The sequence below is a fragment of the Cinclus cinclus genome, chromosome 11 (assembly GCF_963662255.1).
Source record: "Cinclus cinclus chromosome 11, bCinCin1.1, whole genome shotgun sequence".
Taxonomy (NCBI): Eukaryota; Metazoa; Chordata; class Aves; order Passeriformes; family Cinclidae; genus Cinclus; species Cinclus cinclus.
Window position 1 is genome coordinate 17,347,647 of NC_085056.1, and position 13,807 is coordinate 17,361,453.

At 37.9% G+C, this 13,807-nt stretch overlaps 1 protein-coding gene across 4 annotated transcripts in view; it reads right to left on the reverse strand.

Moving 5' to 3' along the window:
- CDH8 (cadherin 8) overlaps nt 1-13,807 on the reverse strand; it is a 151,041-nt gene that overhangs the window by 47,410 nt on the left and 89,824 nt on the right. For 3 of the 4 annotated variants that reach the window (XM_062500362.1, XM_062500363.1, XM_062500365.1), the window contains 3 exons: nt 12,488-12,675; nt 9,550-9,803; nt 2,259-2,395 (listed from right to left, as the gene is read on the reverse strand). In XM_062500362.1, coding sequence (XP_062356346.1) covers nt 2,259-2,395; nt 9,550-9,803; nt 12,488-12,675 — 579 coding nt within the window. Of the gene's footprint in view, nt 1-2,246; nt 2,396-9,549; nt 9,804-12,487; nt 12,676-13,807 lie in introns of all 4 variants that reach the window. The other variant, XM_062500364.1, reaches the window with a different exon arrangement.

The window sequence follows — 13,807 nt, forward strand, 5'->3', positions numbered from 1 at the left end:
GTTCTTGCACAAGCAGTTCCGACATATTTATTTTCCTGTGAGAGATCAGTCCATTAATAAGACTGTTAGTGAGGGCATCATAATGACACACTTTGTATTTTCATTTGCTGCTTAAGTCTGCCTCTAATAGATTTCTGTTATTTTGCAACAGAGATTTTGTCTATTACTGTCTTGGAAAAAAAAATAAATCTAAAAATGCCTATTTTCCCCTGTTTAATAGTTCTATAAGCAAATTTAATTTCTGCTTGAAGAGTTTAAAAATAATTTCACTTAAATAAGTAAAGATAGTAGTCTATGAAATTAAGCCCTTGTTTTATGTAAATGTCAAATAATTATATTAGGAATGCAAAAATAAGCCATCAGCAGGAACACAAACGCTTAGAACAAGATTGGCATTATTATTTTCATAGCCAGTCTGATAAGAGGCAATTCTACAATAGCAGTAGATGCTGAGGCTCCCATGAATTCTAATGACAAGGCTGATTTCTTACAAAATTCTTGAGTATAATTATGTTTCAAAAAACTGAAAGTGCAACAGGCAGACTTATACTTGTGTGACTTAGTAAAGTGCACTTCTGGCAACTTTGCTCGGACACACACATGATGTAAAGGAGATATAAAAATTAACTGGAGGAATTTCTTGAAAGATTATTCCTTTTGCCTTGCTCCTTTTTGACTTTTTGGAGGAAACAAACGGTTCAATGACTTCACTTTACATCTTACTATTCCAACATCTGAGAGTGTTGGATCATAAACTAATAATGCTACTTTCCACACTATTGGCAAATCTCATGATCTGAGAAAATTAGTACGGACATTTTATATATTTGTCCTTTAAAAACATTAAAATTATTAACTGGTTAGATGGTAAGCTGAAAAAGTATGCCTGATGAAACCACACTTTCCTTTCTTTCCTCATGTGCTTCCCTGTGGCTTGGCTTCCCTGCAAGCAGAAAGTACTTCTGATAATTTATTATTGTTTAGCTGCAAGATGTCATAGTAATAGGGTATTGTTGCACTACTGTTGGCACTACTGGCAATGAAATCCCCAAATTACTGAAGGGGGTCAGAGGAACACAAGATACAGGGATTGTAAATTTGGAGTTCAGGTCACACCCAGACCCACCTTTCCCCACTCACATGTTTGGTTTTGAAAACAAGTATCACAGGAAAGACATTAGACAACAAAAATGGGCCAAATAAGCATATTTTATCCTCCAATTTATTATGTTCAGAGCTATAGTACTGTGAAACTGAGCTTCAAATGGTGTGCACCATAGTGCTGCATCCTTCAAAGCAGAGATTTGGGGGAAATGCAAACATGGCATCACTCAGTTCTCTCCGTGCAGGAGTGAGCAGCGCTGATCACCAGGCTCTGGAGACAGATATTCCTACAGTGCTGGCCCAAGTGTGTGCACAAAGGGGGTTCTGCTGTACACTGAGTGCACAACAGGGGCATCAGCAGACAGGGTTCCAGGCTTTGTGTTCCATTTCTGGACACCTCATGGGGTGGCAGCCTCACCTTCCCCACCTGCTCCTTTGCCTCAATATGCTTGTGTCAAAAGCATTGTCTAAAATACAGTGCTAATATGAATAATAAATTACACTGTCGTGTCTGATCCTGTCAGCAGCTTCAAATTAATTAAGAATTCTCCTTGATTAAAATCTCTGACCCGTATTGCCAGGCAGGGCATCTCTCCTGACTCAGGTGTGCAGAGCAGCCACCAGGGCTCTGTGGACCTGAAAAATGCAGGTTCTTGTCGAGAGCTGGGTGTGAGTAAACTCATCCATATGTATCCAACAGCACTACTTTCATGCAACATTACCCCTGTGCTTAATCATTTATGGCTCTGAAACATAATAGTGCTCAGAATTAAGAACATCTGGGTTGAGCCTTCAATTTACTTTTACAATAGCAAAGCTTTAATTTTTTCTGTCTTAATAGAGCTAATTATAAGGCTTTGGTTTGGGCTTTTAAAACCTTTTTTTAATGTTTACCCTGCATACCCTCTAAGTATGTACTCATCTATTTCTTCAGAATCTCTATCATCATATTCTCCGAGAAAAAATATGTAGTTGTGAAAACTAAAAGAAATGGATCTTGCAAAAAATTAAGCTTTCTTTCCAAAATTCTCTGACTTAAACACCCAATACATTTAATTATTTAAATGTCGCTGAATTATGTAAAGTTTCCAATACACAGCCTGTTAAAATCGACCATAAAGCCAACAGAACAGTCAGAGTACACAAACACTTACTAGTTTCAGTTGCTACAATAGTGATGTTGTGCCACGTGCTGGTTTCTCTGTCCAGGGGTGTTGCCAGAGTTATTTTCCCATCCTCTGCATTGATGTTGAACTGTCTCTCAAGGTCAGTGTGGCGATCAATGGAAAACCTGCAAAACAGACATCCCTGTAATCTACTTAATGAAGTTGGTGTAATCCATACAGTCACAGTGACAATTTAGGGAGCCCTGAGAGAGCTGCAGTTTTATACCCACATGGATTGAGAAGCTCAATAGCATAACAGTTTAGAAGACAAAATGACAAACTGAGGCTAAAAAAACTTAATAATTATCGCCCAAGGAGTAATTAGCTGCATACCCAGCGTGAAGGTCGCAAAGTGCCCTCAGGTTCACTGGGTAGCATCTCTGAAAAACCGTGCTGATCAAGAGTTAATTACATAATCCATCACATTTATTGGACAGTTTCTATGGTATTTCACAGTAACTGATGATAATTTCAACAGTAATGTATTAAGCCACAAAAGAGGTGGGCTTTGTGGTTATTTTAAAAAGGGCTGAATAATATTATTTTACCAATAAATTTCAGATTCACAAAGCATGAACAATTCACCCACCAAGCACGTTATTTGCTTATGGTTCAAGCAGCTCCATGGGCAGAGCACAGTGAATCACCATTTTTTCCTATAAAACACTGGAAATGCTGGAGGCTCGATTCTTTTATGGGTTGACACCACTGATTTTTAACCAAACAAGTTCCATCTGACAGGTAGTTAGAGTTTGCAAATGTGAATGTCCAGGTAAATTTTGCAGCCCAAGCAGGGGCAGCCTAACAAGGAGCCAGAGCTGCAATGGATTGCTCCAACAGTGCATTAAGCAGGATGACCATTTAAAGCTCAGGTCCCCATCTCCAGAAAGCTTTTATGTTTGTCCATTTGGACAAGAGTTATTTCATTAATGAATTATTCGCAAAAAGAAACTAAATCACAAAACTGAGCCTTCAGCTTCTTGACAGGAAAGGTAGGGAAAGAAGGAGTTGAGTGATGAACTATTGATATGGTTTAACAGAAATTGACTTCAAGGGGTTTTACTGAATCCTAATTGTGGATTTATATAAAAGCCTTTTAAGCCTTTGTGTCTGTGCATTACAGAAGCTACCAGCACACACTGACAGTTTTTACATCTGTTCTGCATTACAGCAAGGCACAATAGGCTGAGTTAGGATACAGTATCAGACTCAATTACCTTATGGAGTGGCCAGAATAGTGACTCCAGACTGTCACTCTCATCACTCTTCTACCTTTTGCAAGCACGTTGTTAAAATTCCCCAATAAAAGTAAAAGAACATATTTTACTACAGTGAGAATGGCATAGTTATCTGAAAATCAGCTATTCCATTCTGGTTTGTGCTTTATCAGAAGCAATTTCCAAAATGTATTCTGATTTGGAGGTCCCTTTATATACTACAATAAATATATTCCAATGAACTCAAGATCATTCCAGCCTAACACAATCAATTTTAATAGACACAGCATTAGCATCTGATTTCAAACCTTAGGATTATTGTGCTCATCTTTTTTTATTATTTTATTATTTCAGTATCAGATATTTCATATTTAGAATGAAAGTTACATTGCGATTAGGTTATTTGTGCAATGCATTCTGTAAGATACAGCTCACTTTCAAAAAGAGCTCTAAATGATGAAAACTTATCAAAATCTCAAAGTTTAAGTATTTAAATTCTTCATTGCCAGAGACCAAGGCTAACCTGATCACACTGGTAAGGTATTTAACAAGTAATGGACTTTAGAGGGAAACCCCCAGCTTAAATAGGAAATAGGATTTGTTAGATATTTACTTGTTTCATTTGAAATTCTGGGAAGAACTAGTTTTACTCATTGAAAAATTACTAGTTTGGTAGAAGAGTACCAGAAAAATATGAATTCAAATTCCAAATATCTGTGCCTAAAGATGGGCACTATATTTGGACATTTAAGTCAACTGATTTTCTCGTGAGCTCCACATACTCAGTTCTCAATGGTTTAATGGGAACTGCACTAAACTCAGCATTTCTGAAAATCAGGTCACTTGCGTGGAAGAATAAAGCTGTAGGTACTTAACTTCAGGCAATCATTTTTGAAAATGCATCTTAACCACATTTTGATGTCTCCCTAGCTCCAATTAAAGTATTAGAAGTAAAATTCTGGTACTAGTGAAGTTAGTAAAAAACACCTTATAGCCTTTCATAGGTTTAAGATTTCACTCAAGAAAATACAAGAAAAGAAAGCATTCAGCTCTTTTTAAGAAGTCGTCGCATAAAACTGTCTTTTCACTCTTTAGTTTTATGTAAAGAAGCCAAAAGAGCTCTCCTGATATCAAACATACATGAAATTTTCACAGTCCACAAACAAAATAAAATGTGAAATGATTGTATGCTATTCAATGTTTAGTTGACCTGGGCTTGACATAAATTCCACTGGGGGAAGACACAGTTTTTCTCTAAGGATAAATCCTTCCTTAAACTTCCACTCACAGCCTTCCTGCCATGCAAGTTTTGTAGTTATACAAGAGGGAGTGACACATTTATGAGTTTATTATATCACGTTTCGTCTCATCCCAGCAGTATTTACTCACAACACAAACCCAGCAATGCAAGGGGAAACATTTTTAACATGTTGCATGTCTTTGCAAGACAACAAAGAGGTAAAACCCTCCTCTGATTTTAATGTGACAAATATTTGTTACAAAACCAACTAAGAAAATCCGCAGTGTCATAAACCTGGGAAAACTAAGAGTACATTTGCAGTTTCCTTTTCATGATAATGGTGTTGTAACTCTTTTTAATGGGAATGCATTGTTGGATCGATAAAACATACATAAAACATATATTTCTCTAAAAATGAGAAAATAATATCTTGGGAAATAATATCTTTTGAAATTGCCATAAAGCCAGCACAGGTTATTGGGAAGTTTGGGTTAGTTTATGAGTCTGCTATGGCAATTATAGGAACAACCCCACAGTGGTTTAACTGGAAATGATTCTCAGTCCTGCACTGCTGCAGTTATGATTTTATTTGATCTACTCCTTATTTGCACCAATGTAAATAGGAGCAGGAACCTTTTTTTTTTTTTTTTTTTTTTTGCTGCTCCTGCTGAGATTTGAACCCCAGCACTGACACCCAGGAGTAGTAAATCTCCATTTTTACTAATGCCAGGCAGATTGGACAGGGTACTTAGTGTCAGATAAACAACTGCACCATTGGGGAGGCACAAAATATTTGATCCGGATTTTTAAGGCCTGCTGTGAATTAAGAAAATGATCAACTGCTGCCAAAGACGAAATCTCTGCCAAAAGGAGTGGGGAAAACCTGCTCCGGTGAATCTTATCTCTCCACAGAGAAAGCCACTGAAGGGCAGTGATTTATAGGAGGGCAGTTGCAGTATAGGAAGAAACATTATTCCGCGTGTTTTTTGCTATGTGCCTGGATCATGCTTTATCCCAAATAATTCACTGCAGATAAAGAGAGCATGGTTATAAAGCAGCAGCAGGAGAACGGAGGGAGCCCTGCTGGAACCCATGGCTGTGTTGTGCCAGCAGGGGCTCATCTTGCCAGGACCTGCCACCCTGCCCAGAGCAGCACAACCTCACAGCTCAGCTGCACTCACTGGTCCCCTTCCCAAAGGAGAGCCGAGCGTCCAGATGTGGCCCTGACACACCAGCCTGGAATTACTGGGCTGGAACACAACAAACCACAGACCATTTTTACAATTACTGCCCAACTCTGACAAGCCATCAGCCTTAAAAACAGGCGGCCCTTAAGCAGCATGCACTGAACAATGGCAACTAAGGATGAAAAAGAGCTAGTGCTGCTAATTTTAAAGATGGTGGATTAGAAAAAATATCTTAGAAACACTGAATATCCTGACCCATGAGAATCATCAAATTCCATCTCCTGGCTCCGCACAGGACAGCCCCAAAAATCCAGCTGTACACCTGCTTGTAAACCTACGAGAGGTTTTGTGCCTTTAGATCAAGTGAGAGAAAGTTCAGACAATGGTTCATCTTTTCTAAACAAGCATTAAAAACTAACTCTAGGTGAACTGGTTAGAAATAAGAATGAACAATTTTTTACTTTTTTTTCCTTCAAAAAAAAAAAAGAAAAAAGAAAATCACAGAATAGTCTTTATTGGAAAGGACCCTGAAGATCATCTCATTCCAACCTCTGCCTTGGGCAGAGACCTTCCACTAAGACCACAAGCTTCTTTCCAGGCTGTATTTTAAAACATTTTTTTCTAAATTCTTTAACATTTTAACATTTTATCCTTTGATTGGATTATCAGACTCTTTCCTTTTTCAGAGATATCCAAGTTTTATTTCATTTATGGCACTGCAATCCTCTGAATGTGTGGAGCCTTTGTGTATCAGACTAATGCAAAGCAGACATGGTATTGGGAGCACAGAAGGTGATTCATATTTTGTTTGTGCTGCCTGGGTTTTTATAACAAATGTACACAGCAGCTCTGCCTAAGCAAAATATTGATAGAACAGATATCTATTGAAAAAATGCAATTTCCTTGAAATACAATTCATTGTTGCCTTCTAAAATACTTTTTTGAAGAAAAAAAAAATGCATTTAAAAAAGGTCAGGCAACACTAACATTAAAACAGTCCATCAGTTTTAGAAGAGTTTGTTGTAATTTTTCCAATTTTTAACTAAAGTCTAGTATTTTTTAAATGGTATAATAGAAAATATGCATAAAATCTTCATCATATACATGGTACAATAACAGAAGAAACAGCTGAAATGTACATTCCAATCAATAAAACCTGTGCTTGAATATGTTTCTCTTAGAACCTGTCAGGTTCCTATTTTGTTCCCAACTGGAAAGAAAGGAATTGTATTTCCACTCCCTGCTTGTCTCCAACAAGTATTATTTCCTCTTTTAACAGCAGAATTGCTAACTTGAATTTTTTTCTGTCCGTAAAATATTTTTACACAAAAAAACAAAAAACAAAAAACAAAACAAAAAAAAACCAACCAAACAAAAAAAAAACACGAAAAAAAAACCACTTAAGCTTTCTAGACCTCTCCCAGATAAATGCAACTTATTCAGGCAAGCAAACAAGATCAAAAAATCTGCACAGAAAATTCAGCTCTGTATATTCCTTAATTAGTTATTAAGCCAATATTTTAGAAAATATTAAATCTTACAAAGAAAATATATAAAACATACTAATAAATTACTTCTTTGTTTAAATGTAATGAATTTTGGCCAGTTCTGTTTCATGTATGCCAAGTGGTTTTATATGACTCGATGAGCAATAACATTCTAATTCAGTTTACAAACAAACAAAGTATTTTTTTTGTTTTGTTTTGTTTGTTTGCTCGGTTGGGTTTTTTTGAAGTTTGAAGGTCTCTTGATTTATAAAATGATGAAAAAGTGAAAATTAGGTAAATCTTTTACTCAGATGCATTTTGGGGGGCTTGGACCCCAATAAAGAGGCTAAGTTTTATAACAGAGGGAGGTTTGTAAATGGTCTAAATTATTAAAAGTTTGAAGCAGGTGAGAAAAGAATTCCAGGGCAGCAGAACAGGAGTGGAAAAACAGCCAAGGTAAAAGTGAAGCAGGGGTGAAGGCAGGCTGGGATGAGGAACAGAGGGATGGGGAAGAGGCAGAGGAGCCAGGACCAAGGCAAGAGCAAAGCAGAGCAGGGCAGAGGGAAGGAACTGCAATACAATTGAAAGAGAAACTGCTATGGAGCTGAGCTGGAATACAGGGAAGAGAGCCTTGCTGTCACCATGGCTGGTGTCACACACCTTTCAGAGGATCCTTTTTGTACCAGCAGTGCCCTTTCCACAGACACCAGTGGGCAAATAATCAGGGATGGAGCCCCTGCTTCCACTGTGACAGACTGAGCCCTGCCATTCTATGGTATTTTTGTTTAGAAATCTGTGGTAGCTGATGCTGTGTTTATCTACTTTTGAAAATCTGATTTAGAGATGAGAATCATAGAATAAGAGGAGATCCCGAGTGGGAAGGGACCCATCAGGATCACCCAGCCCAGCCCCTGTCCCTGCAGACCCCCAGCAATCCCCCTGTGATCCCCGGCAGCGCTGCCCAAACGCTCCTGGAGCTCTGCCAGCCTCGGGGCTGGGACCATTCCTGGGGAGCCTGGGCAGTGCCGGCACCCTCTGGGGCAGCAGAGCCTTTCCCTGATACCCAACCTAACCCTGTCCAGCTCCAGCTGTTCCCAGGGTGCTGTCCCTGCCCAGGGGAGTAGAGATGGGAGCTGCCCTTCAGGAGGAAGTTGTATAAAACCCCAACACACTCTCCAGCATCTTCACACACAAGTTCTAAAGCAACCAAACGTGCTGGCAATTCTGAATTTCTAACTGTGAAGATACTATACTATGATATGCATCATGTAGGGCCTCTACATAAAGGTTTAAAGCCCAGCTCTGCAACAACCATGATGAAAGTGACAATGATTAGAAAATTACAGTGATAGAAAATGGTGGATTATAACACCTAACATCCTCCTGATGTTGCAGACTACTTGCCTGGCTTAAATTCCCTGAGGCAGCAAGGCACAGTGATGATTACTATTAAATAGACTCTCTCCACATATACTTCTGCTATGAATTTCACATTTTGGTGCTGGTTTTCCTAATGCCTTTAGCAGGCAGTACTACACAGAGCAGAATGTGCTTTGGAACACCCACCACACCAAGGGAGAGGGGAACATGGGTGTTCATCAAATTAGATAAAATCCGCTAATCTAATCAAACTGGAATAAAAGATTTTGTTCAAATTATATCAAAAAGGGAAAATATTATAAACTGAAAATGCAAAAGTCATATGGGCATAATCATCTCTGACTTTGTATCTTCAAAACCAGGAATGGGTTTAGACAAAGGAATACAAAATATGTTCTGACAATCTTACAACTGCACGGCACAAACTCAGTATTGTTAGTGCAGACACTACTGGATTATTTAAATTCATTGCAGAGATACACTCTGATGATTCAACCCCATCCAACCTCATTTCTCATAAGAACCACTCACCACTCACATTTCTTATTTCCATTGCATTCCTCTGTTTCGTAAGACTACTCCTATGGCAAGGAGCGTTTTGGGGACTTTCAAAATGATCTGAACTGATAAATCTAACATCATAAACCAAATCCTATCCAGGCATTTTCACAGAAGCAGACCAGCATGGAAACAGCCACACAGTGCGTAGGGAAATACACTTGGGATCTGCCAGCAGCATTCCCAAAGAACACTTTAAAGCAGCCCTACCTTATAGGGCTGGAAGAGACATCGGGGTCATGGGCTGTCACCTGCCCCAGCACAGAGTTGAGAGCAGCATTTTCATGCACCTCCAGAAGGTAAGTGGGGGAGGAGAAGACTGGGGGCTCATCAGCATCCTCCACCACGATCTTCACGGTTGCTGTGTCCTTGAAGGGGCCCCCGCTGAGGAAGCGAGGGTCGATGTGAATGTTGGCTGCCTCCACCTTCAGAGTGTAGGACTTTTTGGTCTCAAAGTCCAGTGGCTGTTGAGAAGGACAAAGATGAATGTCTTTTACTAATGGCCACAGAGAACAAGTGATTGTAATGTTGATGGATGGGAGTCATGTGCATTTTTAAATTCGGCATGAGTTTTAATGTAGTCACTTCCCTCTCCCAGAAACCTGACCTCCAGATTATCAGGCACATACTGATATCTATTTACCAGCCTCAGAGAAAACAGCACTGTTCCCCTGTTTTTCACAAGAAATTTACTGAAATATTCTCTCTCATGTATTATGCCATTACAATTACATATCAGACAAATACTGCGAATTTGTTGGGGATGACATGAGTTGCATATCAATAATGCACCTCATCAGTGTTTTACTGGCTGGAAATAAGAAAAAAAATTAAACTGGCTCCACAAAGAATAAATATTTTATTACTTCCAGAACAATGTGAGAAATGCAAAGAACAATAAATTATTGGACAGGAGAGGTAAAATGTAGAGCTAATAATATAAGAAAGTACTTCAATATTCTTGCACTATAAGTACCTCTGTATTTCAGTTTATAGGAATAAATGAGGTAGACATCCCTCAGGAATTTCTTAAAACTGTAGCAATTTCTACTTTTGTATCTTTTCTCTTTTTTTTTTTCCCCCACAGACAGAATCACAAAACAAATTACTTTATTCTATCAATATACCTGCCATGTCACCACTGTTTTTACTGCTTTACAGTCCCATATTAACTCATAAAAGATGAAAACTCAGTGGATTTAAGGGACTGAAATACCCAACATACCCCAAATCTGTGACACTTTTGAGTGTTAGACTTTTTCATTATGGGAGATTCAAGTTTGTGTCTTGAAGCACATCAGTATATTCACTACATAATTCTCTTGTGTCTCACAACTATTCAAATTTCAAAGATGCAAATTGCCAAGCATTGGAAAGATATTAAGATTTGCATTATAATGTTTCAGGGATAAAAAGAAGAGGACATAGACACTATGAATCTGCAATGCAAATACCAGCAAGAGCACAAACAGGAATCTTCAGGAAGTCTGTCAAAACCTTCAATATGTATATTTACAAATTCTGTTGATTTTTTTTCAGGTATGAATCAAGCTCTAATGGGATTTGCTCTTTCTCACAAATTCTAGTAAACACAAGAAAATCTTGCTTCTTTCGCAGCTCTTGAATTAGTAAGCTTTTGAAATTATGAATGGGGATTTATAAATCAGCACATTCACAATTTGCCAATCATGGCTCCTGTAGCACTTTTTCAATTGCTTTTCATATGCTTTACAGAAATGACAGCACCCCAATATACTTAGTCATGCCTAATCATAATATCATATTGAAAATTTACTCAGCATTGTCTAAAGCCCATGATTTTATGCTGAAGAAAATCTGTTGGTGAGCAGTACCCTCCATACATCATCTAGTGGAGTAGAACCAAAATTATTATTGCTGTCAAAATGAAAATATGAAACAACATTATGGTTGAGATTCAGTTATGAAATAAAGCCAAGGGAACTGGGGCAAAAGGCTAATTGCCTCAGCTTACAGGACAGGCCACAGCATACAATAAATAACAGCAAGGAAGAGCTGGGATGTATATCATAATTTTCTCTTTAGAAAGACAAATGTAAATTTAGATAAATCTACATCAGTTTATTATAAAGCTACAGTGCTGACCTACTCACTGAGAAAGAGAAAATACAAAGTTTTGACAGGCAATCTGCCTGACCTCTTTAATGACAGGTACAAGTGGAATATTAATTACCTGTGCTCATTGTATTCACCTTTTCTCACTGGAATATCATGATTTGGGTTTTGTTTACTTTTGTTTTCTATCAACAAAGATTCATTTAGGGTGATCTGCGCTATGCAGTTAAAGCCCTCTGCCACTGCTATAAATTATATTCATATCCTTTTTCAGAACAGAGCATGAGGAACAGCCTTTTCTCCTTCTCTGGAAAATAATGACAAGTAAATCTGCAATTAATGTTTCCCTGGCTGTACTGGAGGAGTTTTGTTCTATGCTGCCTCTCCCCATATTTCTGTATATAACTGGATGGTGCTTTTGTTGTGTACATGAAATTACCTCACCTTGCACACATCAAGACTATGTACAAGCATAGAAAAGGTAACACAGTTTTCTTTAGGGCCCAAATTTGGAACTTCTCACATGAAACTACTCATCTCCTTAATAAAATTCACTGAAATCCTTGTTCATTGAGTGAAGATCGTTCAACACGAGAAAAGGTAGAAGACTAAGCTCTCACATATCAGGGAATTTAATTAATGCACTGTGATTTATTTTTCTCTGAACAGCTACACAGAAAATCAAATAATTAAGAGAAGTTATTTGATGAATATTCAGCCAGGATATTATGGAAGTTTAAACCACCACCAAAGTGGAATCTAATCTATTCTTCTCTTTAGGAACCAAGGAAAAAAAACCTGCATGATGTGACCACGTGGGAGCCTGGACAAGGTTAACACATTTCCAGCACCCATGGATGTCTCCCCAGCTGTCACCCCAATGAAAATTCAGAGGAACATGGCCAATACACCCCTTTTCATCACTCCAGGGCTTGACACCTCATCCATAGATGAAAGGATCCCTGGAAAGCCAGCATCTTCTCACAGAGCAAAGCCTGGCTGGCTAGTTGCATGTACAATGAACATTTATGTTTTTAACAGAGATATGATTTACCTTTCTCACTCTAATAATGCCGTCCTGAGTTTGGGCATCTGTAGTAATCTCAAATATATCCATTCCATCTCCTTCAATAATATCATAGGATGATTTAGCATTTTCTCCAATATCCAGGTCATTTGCTTTCACCCTTCCTATTGGTTCACCAAGAGCAACATCTTCCATTACTGAGAAGTGATACAGACCTTACAAATAAGAGGAAAAGACTAAACATTACAGCTGGTCCCAATGTCCCCTGCGTGCTCTTCAGTGTTCACATGTCCCCAACACCAACTCCTGAGATGTGCAACTGATCCAACCCCCATTTCCACAAGTTATTGACTGAAAGCAGCAGAGCATGCTCCCACACAAGAGTATTCACTTTACTGTAGGAGAGTGTCCTTTCCATTCCAGCAGTCTCCTGCTTCTTCCTTGCAGGGATGTTTTGTGTTGGCAAACACAACTATTGAGCTCCTTTCGACACTGCAGAACTTACCTTTTCATACAGACATTTGATTGACAAGGAGTTACAATTCAACCAAGAAACTTTGGCTTTTACTCCACAAAAAAAAAAAAAAAGGTTTAATACTAAAAAAACCTATTGTGCAAATACTTACATAACTTCAAATATTTACTGCATAACTTCAAATATTTACTACTTTTGAAAATGTAGTTTGATTTTTGTCTGTTTAAATTCCTCCACCTCCCTTTCATGGTAGGAAACTCATCAGGAAACATTCAAGGAAACTCCCAAATCTTTTTTTTTTTTTTTTTTTTACTGAAAACAATAACTTTTTATAGCAAACATTACTGTGTTTACTGTTTGTTGTAGAGTTAGACTAAAATCCATTAGAAATTGCTATTCAAATTTTCAACATTTTATTTTTTGTTATACCTGCTTGAAACCTTTTAAACTAAAAAGCATCAAAATCTATTTAGATATATTATTTCAGGTAGAAATTTTATTAAGGCGATATGCAAAATATCCACTTTTATTCTGTATCTCCCTGCTCCTAACAGTACTCTAAAAAACCATAATGCACGCTTTTTATACACAAAATTCTTTCTAGAGCCCCTATATTTCTACTTCTTTATAATTGACACTCATTGAAGTTAAAGTTAATACATTATCTAATAAAATGAAATCCTGCTCAGGAGTTAAAATAGGCAAAAAGAATTCAAGGATAATAGAAGAGACCATTAAAACAGTTTTTGATGCTGGGTTCTGGCCTTGTTCTTCTCTGTCCTCCCTGGTGTTCTAAGACAATCTGTTAAGTGCAGGTAATAGTTTTCCAAAAACAATGTTCTGGAGTTGTTGTGGCTGATTGCAGTAGCAAC